Consider the following 20343-nt stretch of genomic DNA (forward strand, 5'->3'; position numbering starts at 1 on the left):
TTACAAAGCTTTTCTTGAGCGGAAACTACAAATGTAGCTCGGGGCTACAAGTAGGCCACTTTTATCGAAAAAATTGAAAATGGCCTTTTGAAGTTTCAGAAAGTTAGAAAAAAAATCGAGATGTTGATAATGATGTGTTCTATCAACCCAATACACCTTATATTTTGGATCACACAAAAATGACAAATCTGACAGTTTTTATAGGTTTCAAAGTTTGTACTGTTCACTACTTCAGATTTCCATATCTTTTATTTCACAGCCTAAAATACAAGGTATTTCGAATTGATAATTAGCTCGTTCATAGAATACATCATTGCCTACGTCAAGAATTTTGTTCAAAAAAATTGGAATTTCAGATTACCATTTTCAAAATTTTCAGAAGATGGCCTAGATGTAGGCCAAGCTTCAAAATGTCGCACTCTCTTTTCTACTTTTTGTCTCTGCAGTTTTGGCAATACATGCACCTACCACAAAAAACACTTCGAATAACAAATCTGGCACTCTTTCAGCCAGGAAACGAGCATTTCGGTTTCAATAGATATAATAGTATGGTTCATACTAATAAATTTTCTCCAGGAAAAGATATCAGATTATGCATGCACTACCCATCTCTGTTTAGCATTGGATGATTTAATGAATGCGGGATAAAGTTAAGAAATAAGGAAAATATAGGTAACATCGACACCCGGGTTACAGTGATGTATCTCCATGTCATCTGCGATGGTTCTGATGGCTGAATGCCACCGATATTTTTTCTATTACAACACAACTAACCACAATCGGTTTCTATGGAAAATAGTTCGGTCCACCTGGCTACGATGATTGTTCAAGAAAGAAAACTGCAAGAGTCCGATGAGGCACAATCAGAATCACACCAGAATGCCAGATTGGAAATGAGAGCGCGAGCGCTTCTGAGAGAGATCAACGCATTGCTCCAGAGTCTGGACGGTGAGCCATCAATGGCGATGCCGCGGGCCCCAGATCCAATCATCCAGCGGACTGGCAGGTTTACCGACCTGATCCCCAGAAAGACCTCCTATGAGTGGTTTAGCACCGGGGAGACGCATATTGTAGTGGACGTACTCCAGCCCGCGGTACAGGTCCTGGTTATCAAATGCCTTCGCCTCGTGCACCTTCTCAGATACGTGCCAGTTGATGTTGTACCTTTTAGCGCCAAAGCATGTTTGGCTTAAGATCCGAGTCGCAAGGGTTTGCAGCTCAGGTGTGTCAGTCCCATGCACCGACCACCAACAAACTACAAATTGAAGGAATACAGGGTTAGAACTTAACTCCATTCTTTTAGTATGAATGAAGTACTACTAACAATGATCGCAATGGATACATTAATATTCTGGAAGTCAAAGTGGAACGAAATAAATGCAAACTTTGTTTCACCAGATCACGAGATAATGGGCTCTACTTTACCTTGTGGTAATTCCATCATTTCCTTAATTGCTGATGAATCTGAACCCAAAGAACCCAACTTTCTTCTATATACTTCAGTTTGTGCTTTGACTTTCTTTGGATCATAATTACCATTGGCCATTTGGGTGATGCAGGCCTCAATACCGCTGATGACCTCAGGATCATCACAGGCATGATCTTTGTAAAAGACCCTTGGGTTTAGCATGTAACCAGCAGCATGCAGTGGGGAATGCAAGTAAATATCCCATATCTTGTCAACCCAAGACAAAATATCACCATGCTTATCTCCAACATGGCGCATCATCTCTTCTTTAGCACAATCCATGGCCTCATACAAGATACCCATTGGACAATCTTCACGCTCTAATTTAAACAACACCTTGACGAATGGAATTGTAACCTTTAAAACATCAGCCGCAGCACACCAAAATGCATCTGTCTTCACTATGTCACAGATATACCGGAAAGTACTGCTAGCATCCCAATCAGAGGAAGCCCATTCAGGAGAGTTAAACATCTCCACCAGATTTGCTCTCTCGGAAACTAGCTTCTCTAGTGTCAAGAATGCAGCAACATATTTCAAACAAGAATTGCTCACTATCTCGCCGTTTCCAACCAGTTTAACTGGCATCTCATTGCCATTTATAAACCTTGTTATTTCCTTTGCCTTCGTTAGAACCTCACTGATGTGACCAAGTGCTGCAATTTTCCCAAGCAGAAAGTTGATGCAAAAGTCAGCACACAGCGGGAAGAAGAATGAATGGCCATGTTCCTTCAGCACTCTATGCCGTGCATTTTGCATATATGGCGATGCGTCATTTATGACAACTTGAACTATGTTATTGGCGCCAACTTCATCAACCACGCAAGAAATCATTTCTTCTAGCATATCCACGTCCTCAATGATTGCAGACACATCTTTGGATCTGAGGAACAACATGCCTTTCCTGCAATGTACCAAAACACTTATGAAGCTTTTTTTACCACATTGGCTCCCCCAACTATCCAGAATTACACTGCAACCACTTTTCTCCCATTCTTGCTTCAGTTCCCTTTCACGGCTCTGTGTTTCTTTTAGTTCCTCCAGCAGAAGTGATTTATATGTAGGAATTGCAACCTGAACCTCATTAGCAATCCCACGAATCCTCTCCTTGAAATATGAGGTGTTTAGAACATCAGGCCCATGTCCAACTTGAAAGATGAACTTGCGTATTTCTGCCAGAGAATCAGAGTGAGCATTTGCCTCCATTAGTTGTTCCAATTGCTGTAGCTGTGATGGAGAAGACATGTCCACAAAGGAACTAGAGTTAACTCGCTGTCCTGAAGAAGTTTTTGGCTTCTTATTCGTCAAACAAGGATTTTGATAGTTTGGGCAAGTGGCTTCTAAAGTCTGGTCTCCCTGCAATAATTAACAGCTTTAATAATCCTAGCAGTCATGTATCCAAAGTACAATTCTCATATATTACTGGATTCTCACATAACACGACCACACATGACGTATGACTACTAAAATGATCCTACATGTACCATAGCTAACACAGAAGAGAATAAACAATACTACTTGATGTGATATTTTATTCCGTGTAACTGGCATCAAGGAATGGTATGCAAAGGTATTGTCTACAGTCCGAAACACATTTACCAACTGCCAGCAGATAAAGACACGAGTTTTCACAAATAAAAGGTTTATTGCCGTCACGGGGCAAAACCATATTTTCGCAACTACATGATGCATGAACAGTTACCATGACAAGGCAGTGGAAGATTTCTCATCTTCAACATAAGTATGTAATTTTTTAGCTGATAGACGACATAATTCTTCCTTGCAGATACAAACAATTGTCTAATGATGAGTTCCCACATGAAGCGGTACAAAATATAACATTATAAGTAAAACATTGACAATTTGGGTAATACCAACGGAGCAGTTCCGTAATATTTACAGACTAGTTATATTCTATTACAAACTACATGCTCTAACTTTTGGAGCTGGCAGGGAGCTCTGTAATATACTAAACAAGGGAATGGGAAACCAAGCTGGTCCAAGGCCTGAAACCAGGGTCAGCCGGGAAAATAAACAGCGCTTGTACCATTAGGCCATTAGCCTGCCCCCCTTCAAAGCTAATTTCTACAGTAATTACCATGCAAAACCAGATACCCGCAGCAGAAGTACATTTTGGTGCAAAATTTAATCCCCACAGAACCATTTTGTCTTTGTAGATATGCCCCATCCAAAGTTTAAGCCCTTCCCTGTCTACAACTGACCCCACCAGATCACCGCCCAAAAGGGGGAAAATGTAGTTCTAAAAATAGCCTAGCAAAACGTTTTATATTTGGGGACGGAGTTAGTACCATTTAGCTTTGCTAATCAACCTAGGACATGTGATTGGTCACTCTAGTTAACTCAAAAGGCAGTGTTTATTACCCCAAACCGGGCATCCTGAATCTGTGTAGGATATTTGCCATATCTGAATTCCAGACACCCGAATCGGAGTCGGATTCCGGAACCGTGTCGGAGTCCGAGTACCAGTTACAGAGAACCTAATGAACCAAAAAACCTAAACCCAAAACTGGGGAAAAATGAATCCTTTCTTGTACACATGCTAGGATTAAGCAACCTAGGGGTCTCTCCCTTTGTTCAGCCCAGATCCCTGAACAGGGCACGGATCAAATCCCATATCTTTCGTTTAGGGGCGATCTAGATGGTGTGCTGCTTTTGCACCGGCACTCCCAAACTTTGTGCAAGCCAGCGGGATTCAACTAATCACCGGATGATAAAAAGAAAGATAACAAATGCTCACCGATGGTTAAGTCGTTTAGACCGCGGATGGGGCTGAGGAAGAAGCGACGGGACGACACGACGAGGAAGGATGAGGACGGCGGCGGCGGCGGCGGCGGCGAGCGCGGGAGAGGCGGATGAGTTGGGGCTTGGGAGGGGCGAGGTTTCGGCGGCGACGTCAGCTGGGGCAGAAAGGTGGGGTGGGGTGCGAGAGATGGATTCAGAGCCGCACTTATAGCCGCCGCCGATCTGCGCGAGAGGGCGGGGTTGATTTTGGAGGGTTTGGGGTTGATTTTGGAATTCACGCGGAAATGCGGCGGGTTCGCTGATGTACAGCACTGTTCTTCCCAAATTCATCCACGCCTCCGCCGGCTCAAAGCCGTTACTACTGTTTTCTGGACCACTCTCTCAACCTATACGAGGCCTTGGCCCATTCCTCATCCGGCAGATGGGATTTAAGGATCCTGGGCCTTGTGCAAAAAAAGAACTGATGAAAAAAAAGACTAGCAGCCAGAAGAAAAAAACTCGTTTGCTATGATCAGCTTATTGGTTCCCCATTTCTATTACCAAAGTGAAAGCTATATACATATACATACATATCCCTGGCTAAAAATCAGGTCCAGTCATGCTACCAATGCTTCCATATGTGTAGTGTATATCAATATATCATGGGGACAGCTTGTCACTGAGAAGTGATGACCTTCTTTGATCTCTGGAATATACTTCGCATGGCGATACTTCTGTGAAACGATAAGAGGCAAGACGTAAGTAACGAAAAAAGTAGATGAGATAGTTGATCTTTTTGAGTGGAGATGGAAGATTATTTTGTAGTAGTACCTGTAAATGGCTCTTTACATGATATAGACGGTGAGGCCGTCAACTTTCATAAGTTTCAGAACGCCCTTGGGAGTTGCTTCTGTTAAGATAGGTCTAGTGTATATCTTGTATAGGAATACATCTGTCGATACATGTACGGTTGTACCCTTGTAACCTTGTATGCTGATCATTATATAAAGGAGAGACACGTGAGGGCTGTGCCCCACGAAACCCTAAACTCAAACTTGGTATCAGAGCCTGATCAGCCCACCGCCGCCTCTCAACCCTAGCGCCCGATCCAATCTCGGCCGCCGCCATGACCAGCGCCTCGCTGCCCCTCTCCACCACCCTCGGCGCCATCGTCTCGCCCCCGACAGCCACGGTCGCAGCTCCCGCAGTCATCCCCACCACCACCGTTCGTCTCGACCGCAACAACTACATGCTGTGGCGTGCCCTCACCCTCACTAACCTCTCCGGCGCTTCCTTTCATGGGTACCTCGACGGCACCACGGCCGCACCAAGCAAAACCCTCACCGAAGGGGAAGGTGCTGATGCCCGCGTCGTGGACAACCCCGAATACCATCGGTGGTGGACACAAGATCAGAAGGTCCTTGGACTCCTCCTCTCCTCGATGACGGAGGACATCGCGTGCCAGCTGCTGGGCTGCTCCACAGCCGCAGCGGCATGGACTGCTGTTCAGTCCATGTTTGGCGCGCAGAACCGTGCCGGGGTTCGGCACCTCAAGCGTCAGATTCAGGCGCTGAAGAAGCAGGACATGACGGCGGGCGAGTACATGCAGAAGGTAAAGGCGCTTGCTGACGCCATGGCCGCCGCCGGCTCTCCGCTCTCCGATGACGACGTCATCGACTACATGTTGACTGGTCTCGGGCAGGCCTTCAACCCCATCGCCGCGTCGCTCAACATGGCGACCGTTCCGGTCACGCTGCCGTCCTTCTACTCCATGGTCTTGAACTATGAGGCGCTCCAACTGTCGCAGCAAGCCGAGGGCGATGAGTGGACCTCGTCCGCGAACGCGGTGTCGCGCCCAGGTCAGACCAATCTTGGTCGACCATCTGGTGGCGCGTCGGGCGGCTATCAGCAGCAGCCCACCTACCAGCAGCAGGATCGTCGCCCGTCAGGAGGCTCCACGGGCAACCAGCAGCAGGATCGGCGCCGCGATGGCGGTGGCCAGGACCGACGCCGTGATGGTGGCGGCAACGGACGCAATGGAGGAGGCAACGGTGGTCGTCGCTGGCGTCCCAAGTGCCAAATCTGCAAGAACTGGGGACATGAGGCCTCGGAGTGTCGCTATCGCTACGAAGACAACTCTCGCTCCGGCAACACGGCATCAACCTCCTCCAACAACCCTCCGCACTGGATCATGGACTCCGGTGCGACGGATCACCTGACGAGTGATCTTGAGCGCCTTCACATGCATGAGCGCTATGGCGGGACGGACCAAGTGCAAGTGGCCAATGGTGCAGGTTTGTCGATTTCGCATATTGGTCATTCAAATTTAGCCGGTTCATCTCTTAAGCTTCGCAATGTTCTCCATGTTCCACACATTAGCAAGCATCTTTTATCTGTCTATCGTCTTGTTTGCGATAATGACGTCTTTGTTGAATTTCACAAATTCTTTTTCCTTGTTAAGGACAAGGCCACGAGGCGCACCCTTCTTCACGGTAGAAGCCAGGACGGGCTGTACCCCATCCCGTTTAGTCGTGCATCTTCATCATCCCGCCATGCGTCATCCAGCGTCAAGATTACTCCGTCCCAGTGGCATCAGCGTCTCGGTCATCCTTCGAATAATATAGTCCAGTCTATTGTTAGGCAAAACGATCTTTTGTGTTCTTCCTCTAGTCAAACTTTGGTTTGTGATGCTTGTCAGCGTGCTAAAAGTCGACAATTACCTTATAAAGATTCTTATCGTGTTTCCACTGTTCCCCTTGAGTTGGTTCATTCTGATGTTTGGGGTCCTGCTATTGCTTCATCTGGTGGTTACAAATATTACGTGAGTTTTGTCGATGATTATTCTCGTTTTTGTTGGATCTACCTGCTTAAGCACAAGTCTGATGTGGAGCACGTTTTCTATGAGTTTCAAGCTCATGTTGAGCGCCTTTTGAACACAAAGATTAGGGCTGTCCAATCTGACTGGGGTGGTGAATATCATAAACTTCATCGCTATTTTCAGCGCACCGGGATTTCCCACCGTGTGTCTTGCCCACACACATCTCAGCAGAATGGCATCGCTGAACGAAAACACCGCCACTTGGTTGAGACGGGGTTAGCTCTCTTGGCTCACTCGTCTCTTCCCCTTCGCTATTGGGACGAGGCATTCCTCACTGCCTGCTACCTTATAAATCGCATGCCTACTCCTGTTTTGCATAAGGACACACCCTTCCATTGCCTTCTTGGCGTTCAGCCCGATTACACTTTCCTTCGCACCTTTGGTTGCGCATGCTGGCCTAGTTTGCGTAAGTACAATGCACGCAAGCTTGCTTTCCGATCCACTATGTGTGTGTTTCTTGGGTATAGTCCTATGCATAAGGGATACAAATGTCTCGATCGGTCCACGGGTCGTATTTATATTTCCCGTGATGTCATTTTTGACGAGTCTGTGTTTCCGTATTCCACTCCCGGTGTTGTCATTGATGTTTCTACTCTTGCGCATGCTATAGCTTCCCCTTCCGATGAACCGGTTACGAGTGTCCATATGCGGAATTATGACCTGTCCTATTTGTCTTCTAATGCACCCGTCTGTGCGAGCTCTCCACCTGTGCAGGTTACCTCAGCGATCGATGTCGCTGCTCCAGCTGGTGTGATCGACGTGCATGGCTGCACGCCTTCCGAACCATGCACGCCGCCCGGGCCGTCGTCTCCGGCTCCTCCCTCGCCGGCGCAACGCGACGTGCCAGATGGGCCTCCGTCGCCCGCAGCTCATCCTCCTTCCCAGCCCGTGTCGCCTTCTGCCGGTAGCACTGCTGCTCCGGCCGCATCACCTACGGCTGGTGCTCCATCGGCGGCTCCATCGGCGGCTGCTCCGCCCGCCACGACAGATGCGCCTGGACATGGCATGGTTACCCGGGCTCGTGATCATACCAGGCGTGACAAACACTACACGGATGGCACCATCCGTTATGATCCTCGTCGCCGTGCTTTTCTTGCGACACCGGTTTCTCATCGTGAGGCACTTGATGATACTGCATGGAGAGCCGCTATGTCTGACGAGCTTATGGCCCTTCGTCAGACTAAGACTTGGGTGTTGGTTCCTTGCCCACCTGGAGTCAATATCGTTGGCAGCAAATGGATTTTTAAGACCAAGCACCGTCCTGATGGCTCAGTTGACAAACACAACGCCCGTCTTGTTGCTCGCGGCTTCACTCAGCAGCATGGCATTGATTATGGTGACACTTTCAGTCCAGTTGTTAAACCCGCCACTGTTCGTCTTGTGCTGTCTTTGGCGGTCTCTCGAGGGTGGACTTTGCGCCAGATTGATGTCAGTAATGCATTCCTTCATGGCTTCTTGTCTGAGGATGTCTACATGCAGCAACCCCCGGGATTTGAGGATGCTCGGTATCCCTCTCATGTGTGCGAATTGCAGCGAGCTTTATATGGTCTTAAGCAGTCTCCCCGCGCCTGGTATGCTCGTCTGAGTGCTCTTCTCTCTCAGCTTGGTTTTCGTCCAAGTAAGGCCGACACATCGCTGTTCATTTTCTCGCAGCACGGTGTTCAGGTGTATATGTTGGTATATGTTGATGATATTGTCATCGCTGGCTCTACTCCTGCGGCTGTCAGTGGTCTTGTTCGGTCTCTCTCAGCTAATTTTCCTATTAAGGATCTTGGTGCCTTGGATTATTTTCTAGGCATAGAGGCGACTTCCACTTCAGGGGGTATGATATTAAGTCAGCGCAAATATGCCATGGATTTGCTACATCGTGTTAGTCTGGAGAATTGCAAGTCCACCTCTACACCTATGGCTGTGACAGAACACCTTAGTCGAGAGTCCGGCACAGTTTTGGGTACTGATGATTCTTTCAAGTACCGCAGTGTTGTTGGAGGTCTGCAGTACTTGACACTTACTCGTCCTGATATATCTTTTGCTGTTAACAAGGTGTGCCAATTTCTTTCTCAACCCACTGATGTTCATTGGGAAGCAGTGAAGCGCATCTTGAGATATATTAAGGGAACTCTAGATACAGGATTGAGAATACGCAGATCACCGTCTACTGGTATTAGCGTTTTTACTGATGCTGATTGGGCAGGCTGTGTTGATGATCGACGTTCCACTGGTGGCTTTGCTATCTTTGTTGGATCAAATCTTATTTCTTGGAGTTCCAAGAAGCAGCCTACTGTTTCGAGATTGAGTACCGAAGCAGAATACAAGGCATTAGCAAATGGAGCTGCTGAAGCTATATGGGTCGAGTCTCTACTCCGGGAGTTGGGAGTTTCTCAGCAGCGCATTCCCATTTTATGGTGTGATAATTTAGGGGCCACATACCTGACTGCAAATCCAGTTTTCCATGCTCGGACAAAGCACATTGAGATTGATTTTCATTTTGTGCGTGAGCGTGTTGCTTCTGGTGCTCTTCAAGTCAGGTTCATCTCCACTCGTGATCAGCTGGCTGATGTGTTTACAAAACCAGCCACTCGACAGTATGCTAGACCGTGTAAGGTCCAATCTGAATTTAGTGTCTAGAAGTTCAGATTGAGGGGGAGTGTTAAGATAGGTCTAGTGTATATCTTGTATAGGAATACATCTGTCGATACATGTACGGTTGTACCCTTGTAACCTTGTATGCTGATCATTATATAAAGGAGAGACACGTGAGGGCTGTGCCCCACGAAACCCTAAACTCAAACTGCTTCTGCTCAAGATATTAAAGTGAACTTTTTAGAGTGAAAAAACAGAGAGTTGCATAATGTGGGAAATAAAATTGAGTTTAGGGATTTAAGAAATTATCGATTTTAAATAATAAATAGGAGGTTTTCGCATAAATAACATGGTGGGAGATTAACCAATCGTAACGGTCGAATTTAGGAGGGGTTATATGCAAATTTCTAGGGCAGCTGCTCTTTTTTGAGTGGGGCCCACGTCCACGTGTCCTCCACGTCAACGCAATTTCGTCGAAAAAAATGATTTGGGACTAAATCAAACCTACTTCACAAGTACGTGCATAAAATTCTACAAATTGTAAGTATAAGGACTAAATCGAGCTACAAGCACAAGTATAAGGACTGATAATGTATTTAACTCAGAGAGAAAAAAGGCAAGAAAGAAAAGTAAAAATACTGTGAGCTCGAAGACAAGACTGGAGACTGAACGGGCCGAGTGTTTGGGCAGGTGAAAAGTGGGCCTAATGCCCGACCAAAACTGATTAGCCTCTACACGGGCGTATTTCCGGTCCAAATTTGTGTTCCTATCCGTCTCCTTGCTCTTCGGGTCGGTCTACCAGCGACCGTGTGTTTTTCGCTTTCCGCGCGTGAGTAATGGTTCCGGTGGCGGTTTGCTTCCTCGTGCCGTGTCAATGGCGATGTCCCGCCTCCATGCGCACCAGTGTTGGCGCGGGCGGCTCTTGGACGTCCCGCCAGCTAAAGGCGGCATGGCCTTTTAAAGAGGGCCAGTTTGGCCACAGCTCGCCTACAACCAACCTCCACCGACATCGCCATGGAAAAAAGGTTAGGCATTCCGCAATACAAAACACGATGGCGAGGTCGGGTCCTTTGGCGCCAATAATGAGAAAACCTGGCGCAATCGCCGGTACGTGCCGGTGGAACTAGCCCACCGGTGTTCGATGAGAACCGGCCGGTCCCTTAGCCGGATGCGGGCCTCCCGAGCGGTGGCTGGTACCTCAACCACCGTTATGTCCCAGTGCCACCGGTACCACACGAGGAACGTCAATGGTAGTACGAGATCCATTGTCGTCAATTCATCCTCCCACCGGATCTACGCGACGATCCGACCTTTGCCCTCAACTCGTACAACTGTCCACCTTCGGGACCTGGGAGTTCGACCGCACCACCGCACGGGTTACCTAGGCGATGTCGACGTACTTCTTCAACCGGGAGCTCTACGCCCGCCTAGACGACGATGAGTAGGGCACCTAGAAGGAGGAGGACGAATTCCAACCGCCAAATCTCACGAAGGATGAGTCCATGGAAATGGGCATTGCTAATAGAAAGCTCGACGACCTCGCATAGTGGGATGGCCACGCTATCCAACTCCAGGCCTCCTCGCTGGCCAAAGGGAGGCCACCATCCTCTCCGCCGCATCCGCCTGTACCAGCATCGCCTCCAGCCGCACCAGCACCACCTCCGGCGCCTTAGCAGCCTCTGCACTGGTCGTGTCCTTGGGCGCCTCCGGTCTATATCGACCCCGTCCACAACGACGACGACAAGTAGGCAACCATGGTGGGCGCCATTGTTAGCTAGGGCTATTTTCTTGTCTTCTTTTACTTATTTTCGGCACTATGAATGGTTATATTATAAATGAAAAGAAAATTTGGCAAAAAAACGTCGAGCCGCTCGGCTAACTCCGACCCAAACGAACATCTCAATCAAGGAGGCTAATTCCCTCAAGAAAAACGCAAGAATGCTAATTCCGTGTTCGTAGCCCGACCCAAACGAGCGGAGGCATTCACTTTTGGTGACCGGAATGCGTCGGGCCCTGGAGATGCCCTCACCACCCCGCCATGATAACTAGCACAATGATAACTAGGCTCCTAGTTAGTCCAACTCGGCACTATATGTTAAATACAATGGGCATAGCTAGCATCTTGAACTATTTCAAACATTAAATATATTCGTTTTGATTTATTTAGATCTAGGTGTAAACACCAAAATCGTTAGATTTGGTCCTTCTGTCTGTTTGTGTTGGGTAGCCTCAGCATTCTGACGTAGATTGCCAGAGATTCGTTTTCTCGAAGGAACACGGGTGTCACCGAACCTGAGAGGTTCGAACACTAGGGACTCAAGAGCTCGTCGTCGCCTTCCCGACGGTAACACTGCAGATAGTGACACAACAGTTACCCAGGTTCAGGTAAAACCCATACGTCCTGCTTTGGTGGATGTATTGCAGATCTCGATGGAGAAGACGACCGTACAAGCATCTAGGGTTTGAGATCGCTCTGGATCGACCTGTTCTACACTATCAGGGCTAGCCTTTATATAGGGGGCTGGTCCTCTTCCCTCAAATGTCTTGAGCGGGAAGGGTTCCCACAATCCCCACGACGAGGGAGGGATGCGCCCTCACGTTTTACATATAGACTCAGTCCATGGTCGATTAAAGCATCGGTCCACGACAGAGGGTGGGGGAGGCGGTGACGCCTTCTCTGGCAGCTTGTGCCGTCCATCCCGTCTTTACACCAAAGTGGCAAAGACAGGGTCTTGGTGGCTTGGTCCTCGACGAGCTGGCTGTTGCACCAAAGTGCTAAAGGCAGGCCGTCTCCTCAGGATGGAGCATTGGGCTCAGCCTCGGCGTCATCAGCGTCTGGCCAGTTTGTCCCGTAGCTCCAGTAGCACGTTCTACTCATCCTTGTTGACGGGGCTCGCGAAGGTGGCATCTGATGCTCCCTTGGTTGATCTTATCGTCTCCAAAGGGGCTCTCTGGCTCAGAGAGGCTGGTGGCTCCGGGACCACCGCGAGGGAGTTCCTCCCCTAGCCTATTGATACGTCTCCAACGTATCTATAATTTCTGATGTTCCATGCTTGTTTTATGACAATACCTACATGGTTTGCTTGCACTTTATATCATATTATGGCATTTATTGGACTAACCTATTAACAAGATGCCACAAGTGCCGCTTCTGTTTATTATGTCTGTTTATTGTAGAAAAGGCCCAAAAACCAAAGTGCTCGGAAAAATCCAGAAAAATTACAGAAATTCTATTTCGTCGGAAGACTCACGGAGCCAGAAGGGCAAGCCAGGGGGAGGCCCAGGGCCTCTTCCCAATAGGCCGGCGCGGCCTGGAGGGTGGTCACCCCACCCTGTGAGGTGGGCCCCTCGGGACTCTTCCGACTCCGACTCTTCGCCTATTTAAGCCGTCGTGACCTAAAACTTCGACACCGATTGACGAAACTCCAGAAAGACTCTAGGGGCGCCTCCACATCGCGAAACTCCAATTCGGGGGACAGAAGTCTCTGTTCCGGCACCCTGCCGGGACGGGGAATTGCCCCCGGAGTCATCCCCACCGCCGTCTCCACCGCCATCGTTGTCTCCATGATGAGGAGGGAGTAATTCACCCCCGGGGCTGAGGGCTCCGCTGTAGCTATGTGGTTCATCTCTCTCTTTATGTGATCTAGTTTAATATCATCTATGTGCTACTCTAGTGATGTTATTAAAGTACTCTATTCCTCCTGCACGGTGTAATGGTGACAGTGTGTGCATCGTGTAGTACTTGGCGTAGGCTATGATTGTAATCTCTTGTAGATTATGAAGTTAACTGTTGCTATGATAGTATTGATGTGATCTATGCCTCCTTCATAGTGTGATGGTGACAGTGTGCATGCTATGTTAGTTCTCGGTGTAATTGTGTTGATCTATCTTGCACTCTAAGGTTATTTAAATATGAATATCGAATATTGTGGAGCTTGTTAACTCCGGCATTGAGGGTTCGTGTAATCCTACACAATTAGTGGTGTTCATCATCCAACAAAAGGGTGTAGAGTAGTCCTATTATGTGATCATTGTTGAGAGTGTCCACTAGTGAAAGCAGGATCCCTAGGCCTTGCTTCCAAGCATCGAATCTCTCGTTTGTTTACTTGTTTTGTTGCATGTTTACTCGCTGCCATATTTTATTCAGATTGCTATTACCACTCATATACATCCATATTACTTGTATTTCACTATCTCTTCGCCGAACTAGTGCACCTATACATATGACAAGTGTATTTGGTGTGTTGGGGACACAAGAGACTTCTTGCTTTGTGGTTGCAGGGTTGCTTGAGTGGGATATCTTTGAACTCTTCCTCCCTGAGTTCGATAAACCTTGGGTAATCCACTTAAGGGAAACTTGCTGCTGTTCTACAAACCTCTGCTCTTGGAGGCCCAACACTGTCTACAAGAATAGAAGCACCCGTAGACATCAAGCTATTTTCTGGCGCCGTTGCCGGGGAGGTAAGGTAAAAGGTATTCACATCCTCCGACTACTAAGTTATTTCTTAGCATTGTTGCCGGTGTGTGAGTGCTCGAAGCTATTTCCTTTAGATCCTGCAATTGCATCTTTTTGTTTCTTGTTTTTATTTTCACTAGTTAGGCATAATGGAAAACAACAAAAAAATTAGTGAGCTTTTTAATCTTTTTCCTGATTTAGAATTGTTTGATGCAAAAATTAAAAAACCTATGGAACCTTATTTGCATGCTAGTAGCAATGTTATTAGTATGAATGCAATTACTGCTAATGCTATGGAGAAGTCTAAGCTTGGGGAAGCTAGTTTTTGTGATCTTTTTAGCTTCCCATCTTTAGGGGAGAAAATTTGCTCTGATAATACTTTATCTCCCATATGCGATAACTCTAATGATGCTTGTGATATTTTAAATCCACCTACTGAAAGTATTCCGTATAAAATACCTATGAAAATTATTGAACGTGTTATGGATAACCGCTATGAAGGGGATGGAACTGTCCATCTTGGAGATCATTTACTGTTTTTGCATGAATTATGCGGGTTATTCAAGTGTGCAGGTATCTCTATGGATGAAGTGAGGAAGAAGCTATTCTCTGTTTCGCTGTCTGGTAAAGCGGCGCATTGGTATAAATTGTTGAAGAATAGTCATTCTCTTGGTTGGGAGGAAATTGTATCTCTCTTTTACTCTAAATTTTATCCTCCTCATGAAGTGCATATTGATAGGAATTACATTTATAACTTTTATCCTCGTAATGGAGAGAGTATCTCTCAAGCGTGGGGGAGATTGAAGTCACTAATGCTCAAATGTCCCATCCATGAGCTCCCCCGTAATGTTATTGTTAACAATTTTTATGCGAGGATTTCAGGACAACACAAGGACTATCTGGATGCCTGTTCGGAGGGATCTTTCACAAGCAAGGAGGTTGAAGCTAGGTGGGATCTTCTTGATCGGATTGAGGAGAACGCCGAAGGATGGGAGAACAACAAAGGTGAAGAGTCAGGTATAAATTATGATTATGAATGCATTGAAACTTTTATGGATACCGATAAATTTCGAGATATGAGTGCTACTTATGGTCTTGACTCTCAAGTTGCTGCAAATCTTTATAAAGCCTTTGCTTCTCATTTTGAATTGCCTAAAAAGAATTTTGATAAGTATCATGAACCTTTTAAAGAGGCTTGCATGAAGAATGAAATTGTTGTTAATAATTGCAATAAGCATGCTCAAACTCCTAAGAATGCTATTTCCTATAAGCATGTTAATTTTTGTGGAATGCATAGACCTTGTGGAATTAATCAAATCAAAGATGAATATTGTATCCATCATATTAATGAAAGAACTAGAAAGTGGTTTAGGGCTCTAGATGATCTAGGTAAAAAAGTGTGTGCCCTCTATCCTTTTATTTGTGAACTTTGCCATGGAGTGGGTCATTTTAATTTTCAATGCTCCTCCAATGATAATTTGAACCCCATGAGTGCTACAAATTGGTATTGTGATGATGAAATTACTCCTAATCAGCATGATGAACTTACTTTATTTTTGTGGTGTGAAGAGCTCTCAAGGAAAATCTCTTTGTTACACATGAGTGATCTTGATATCGATGACGTCCTGCATGGGTGTTTTTCTTATTGCATTGATAATAGCCATACAAATACTTACATACAAAATATTTTAGAAGATGACACCTTGCCAAAATATGATAGGACCGCTGTGTGTTTTGAACTAATTAATGAAAAGGAGGAATCCTCCCAAGTTTCTTCTATTGTTTCTGAAAATAAATCAGGTTATGCGGACAAGCCACCCTTCAAGCCTCTTCCTCCTAAAGAAGGGAACGAGGAGAAGGAAGGGAAGAAGAAGAAGGGAACGAAGAAGAAGAAGAAGAAGAAGAAGAAGAAGAAGAAGGAGAATAAAGAGAAAGAAGTAACGGCATATCCCCGCGTGTATGAGGTAACAATAGGTAACCGTAAGTATGTTGCGCCTAATGATTATTATGATAATAAATCTGAGTACGATGATCTTCCTATGCCCTGTACCCATGTTAGTGATCATGATTTGGAAGAGCACACTATCTTTGATATTGGAAATCTCTTTGGTACTGATTATGAAAGTAATGATGATAGCATTATTCATGTCCCCTCAAACGATGATATTGAAAGCTCTAAGCTTGGGGATGTTGTGCTTGAAAATCCTATATTTGAGACCTCTACTTTTAGTGAAAATGATGATATTACATATTCTGGTTTAGATAATCGCTATAGAGATGGATATGACATATGTTACAATTATCCTTATGAAACTTGTCATAGTTATGATGGGCTTGCCAAAAACCACTCCCCTAGTATGCAACTTGTTTACCATGTTCAAATTCTTAATAATGATCCTGCTCCAATTACTATTAATGAGAAGAGTTTCTCTTATATCAAAAATAATGATACCTTTATGCATATGAACCATGATAAGAATGTTTTAAGTGATGGTTATATTGTAGATTTTATCAATGATGCTACTGAAAGTTATTATGAGAGAGGGAAACATGGTTATAGGCATCTTAATAATATTAAGTTTCCCCTCTTTATGTTGAGAATCTTGAAGTTACTCGTGTTTTATCCTCTTATGCTTGTCACTTTGTTCTTCATGAATTCATTTGTGTACAAGATTCCTTTGCATAGGAAGTGGGTTAGACTTAAATGTGTTTTTAATTTGCTTCTTGATGCTCTCTTTTGCCTCAACTCTTATTTCTTGCGAGTGCATCATTAAAACTGCTCGAGCCCATCTTAATGGCTATAAAGAAAGAACTTCTTGGGAGATAACCCATGTGTTTATTTTGCTACAGTACTTTTATTTTGTATTTGTGTCTTGGAAGTTGTTACTACTGTAGCAACCTCTCCTTATCTTAGTTTTGTTGCATTGTTGTGCCAAGTAAAGTCGTTGATAGTAAGGTTCATACTAGATTTGGATTATCATGCGAAACATGATTTCTTGCTGTCACGAATCTGGGCCTAATTCTCTGTAGCTAACTCAGAAAATTATGCCAATTTACGTGAGTGATTCTCAGATATGTACGCAACTTTCATTCAATTTTAGCATTTTCATCTGAGCAAGTCTGGTGCCATTTTAAAATTCGTCTTTACGGACTGTTCTGTTTTGACATATTCTGCCTTTTATTTCGCATTGCCTCTTTTTCTGTGTTGGATGGATTTCTTTGTTCCATTAACTTTCAGAAGCTTTGTGCAATGTCCAGAAGTGTTAAGAATTATTGTGTCACCTCTGAACATGTGAGTTTTTGATTATGCACTAACCCTCTAATGAGTTGTTTTGAGTTTGGTGTGGAGGAAGTTTTCAAGGGTCAAGAGGGGAGGATGATATACTACGATCAAGAAGAGTGAAAAGTCTAAGCTTGGGGATGCCCCGATGGTTCATCCCTGCATATTTCAAGAAGACTCAAGCGTCTAAGCTTGGGGATGCCCAAGGCATCCCCTTCTTCATCGACAATTTATCAGGTTTCTTCTCTTGAAACTATATTTTTATTCGGTCACATCTTATGTACTTTACTTGGAGCGTCTGTTTGTTTTTGTTTCTGTTTTTGTTTGAATAAATGCTTGTGTGGGAGAGAGACACGCTCCGCTGGTTCGATGAACACATGTGTTCTTAGCTTTTAATGTTCATGGCGAAGGTTGAAACTGCTTCGTTAATTGTTATATGGTTGGAAACGGGAAATGCTACATGTAGTAATTGGTAGAATGTCTTGAATAATTTGATACTTGGCAATTGTTGTGCTCATGTTTAAGCTCTTGCATCATATACTTTGCACCTATTAATGAAGAAATACATAGAGCTTGCTAAAATTTGGTTTGCATAATTGGTCTCTCTAAGGTCTAGATAATTTCTAGTATTGGGTTGAACAACAAGGAAGACGGTGTAAAGTCTTATAATGTTTACAATATATCTTTTATGTGAGTTTTGCTGCACCGGTTCATCCTTGTGTTTGTTTCGAATAACCTTGCTAGCCTAAGCCTTGTATCGAGAGGGAATACTTCTCATGCATCCAAATCCTTGAGCCAACCACTATGCCATTTGTGTCCACCATACCTACCTACTACATGGTATTTCTCCGCCATTCCAAATTAAATTGCTTGAGTGCTACCTTTAAACAATTCAAAAGTTATTACCTCTTATTTGTGTCAATGTTTTATAGCTCATGAGGAAGTATGTGGTGTTTATCTTTCAATCTTGTTGGGCAACTTTCACCAATGGACTAGTGGCTTCATCCGCTTATCCAATAATTTTGCAAAAAGAGCTGGCAATGGGATTCCCAGTCCCAAATTAATTAACAAAAATAGACACTCCTCCATTGTATGTGATTGTTGGACGGCACCCGAAGGATTCGGTTAGCCATGGCTTGAGAAAGCAAAGGTGGGGAGGAGTGTCATCATAATAAAACTAAAATAAAAAGGCACTCCTTCATGGTATGAGATTGTTGGCAAGCACCCGAGGATTCGGTTAGCCAAGGTTTGTGAAAGAAAGGTTGGAAGGAGTGCCACCCAAAAATAAAATAAAATGGGAGCCGCTCTTTGAAGTTTTGTCTGGCAAGGGGGTTAGAGTACCCGCTACCATTCGTTGACAACAACAAACACCTCTCAAAACTTTATTTTTATGCTCTCTTTATGTTTTCAAAATAAAAGCTCTAGCACAAATATAGCAATCGATGCTTCCCTCGTCGAAGGGCCATTCTTCTACTTTTATGTTGAGTCAGTCTACCTATTTCCTCCCATCTCAAGAAGCAAACACTTGTGTTAACTGTGCATTGATTCTTACATACTCGCATATTGCACTGGTTATATTGCTTTGCATTGACAACTGTCCATGAGATATACATGTTACAAGTTGAAAGCAACCGCTGAAACTTAATCTTCCATTGTGTTGCTTCAATGCCTTTACTTTGAATTTATTGCTTTATGAGTTAACTCTTATGCAAGACTTATTGATGCTTGTCTTGAAAGTACTATTCATGAAAAGTCTTTGCTATATGATTCAATTGTTTACTCATTGCATTAACATTGCTTCGAATCGCTGCATTCATCTCATATGCTTTACAATAGTGTGATTAAGATTATGTTGGTAGCATGTCGCTTCAGAAATTATCTTTTTATCGTTTACCTACTCGAGGACGAGTAGGAACTAAGCTTGGGGATGCTGATACGTCTCCAACGTATCTATAATTTCTGATGTTCCATGCTTGTTTTATGACAATACCTACATGGTTTGCTTGCACTTTATATCATATTATGGCATTTATTGGACTAACCTATTAACAAGATGCCACAGTGCCAGTTTCTGTTTATTATGTCTGTTTATTGCAGAAAAGGCCCAAAAACCAAAGTGCTCGGAAAAATCCAGAAAAATTACAGAAATTCTATTTCGTCGGAAGACTCATGGAGCCAGAAGGGCAAGCCAGGGGGAGGCCCAGGGCCTCTTCCCAATAGGCCGGCGCGGCCTGGAGGGTGGTCACCCCACCCTGTGAGGTGGGCCCCTCGGGACTCTTCCGACTCCGACTCTTCGCCTATTTAAGCCGTCGTGACCTAAAACTTCGACACCGATTGACGAAGATCCAGAAAGACTCTAGGGGCGCCGCCACATCGCGAAACTCCAATTCGGGGGACAGAAGTCTCTGTTCCGGCACCCTGCCGGGACGGGGAATTGCCCCCGGAGTCATCCCCACCGCCGTCTCCACCGCCATCTTCACCGCCATCGCTGTCTCCATGATGAGGAGGGAGTAATTCACCCCCGGGGCTGAGGGCTCCGCTGTAGCTATGTGGTTCATCTCTCTCTTTATGTGATCTAGTTGAATATCATCTATGTGCTACTCTAGTGATGTTATTAAAGTACTCTATTCCTCCCGCACGGTGTAATGGTGACAAGTGTGTGCATCGTGTAGTACTTGGCGTTGGCTATGATTGTAATCTCTTGTAGATTATGAAGTTAACTATTGCTATGATAGTATTGATGTGATCTATGCCTCCTTCATAGTGTGATGGTGACAGTGTGCATGCTATGTTAGTTCTCGGTGTAATTGTGTTGATCTATCTTGCACTCTAAGGTTATTTAAATATGAATATCGAATATTGTGGAGCTTGTTAACTCCGGCATTGAGGGTTCGTGTAATCCTACACAATTAGTGGTGTTCATCATCCAACAAAAG

At 45.0% G+C, this 20343-nt stretch overlaps 1 protein-coding gene across 2 annotated transcripts in view; it reads right to left on the reverse strand.

The window, feature by feature from the left end:
- Window positions 1–710: 710 nt before the first annotated feature.
- The window catches only part of LOC124684164, a 73458-nt gene continuing 53825 nt past the window's right edge, over window positions 711–20343 (reverse strand). Inside the window, exons 1-3 of one of the 2 annotated variants that reach the window (XM_047218547.1) lie at window positions 4227–4305; window positions 1426–2824; window positions 711–1255 (exon numbers count right to left, since the gene is read on the reverse strand). In XM_047218547.1, the coding sequence (XP_047074503.1) occupies window positions 957–1255; window positions 1426–2713 (1587 nt within the window). In that variant the 5' untranslated portion in view covers window positions 2714–2824; window positions 4227–4305 and the 3' untranslated portion in view covers window positions 711–956. Of the gene's footprint in view, window positions 1256–1425; window positions 2825–4226; window positions 4306–20343 lie in introns of those variants that run through there. The other variant, XM_047218546.1, reaches the window with a different exon arrangement.

Source organism: Lolium rigidum, chromosome 1 (assembly GCF_022539505.1).
Source record: "Lolium rigidum isolate FL_2022 chromosome 1, APGP_CSIRO_Lrig_0.1, whole genome shotgun sequence".
In the NCBI taxonomy this organism is placed as follows: domain Eukaryota; kingdom Viridiplantae; phylum Streptophyta; class Magnoliopsida; order Poales; family Poaceae; genus Lolium; species Lolium rigidum.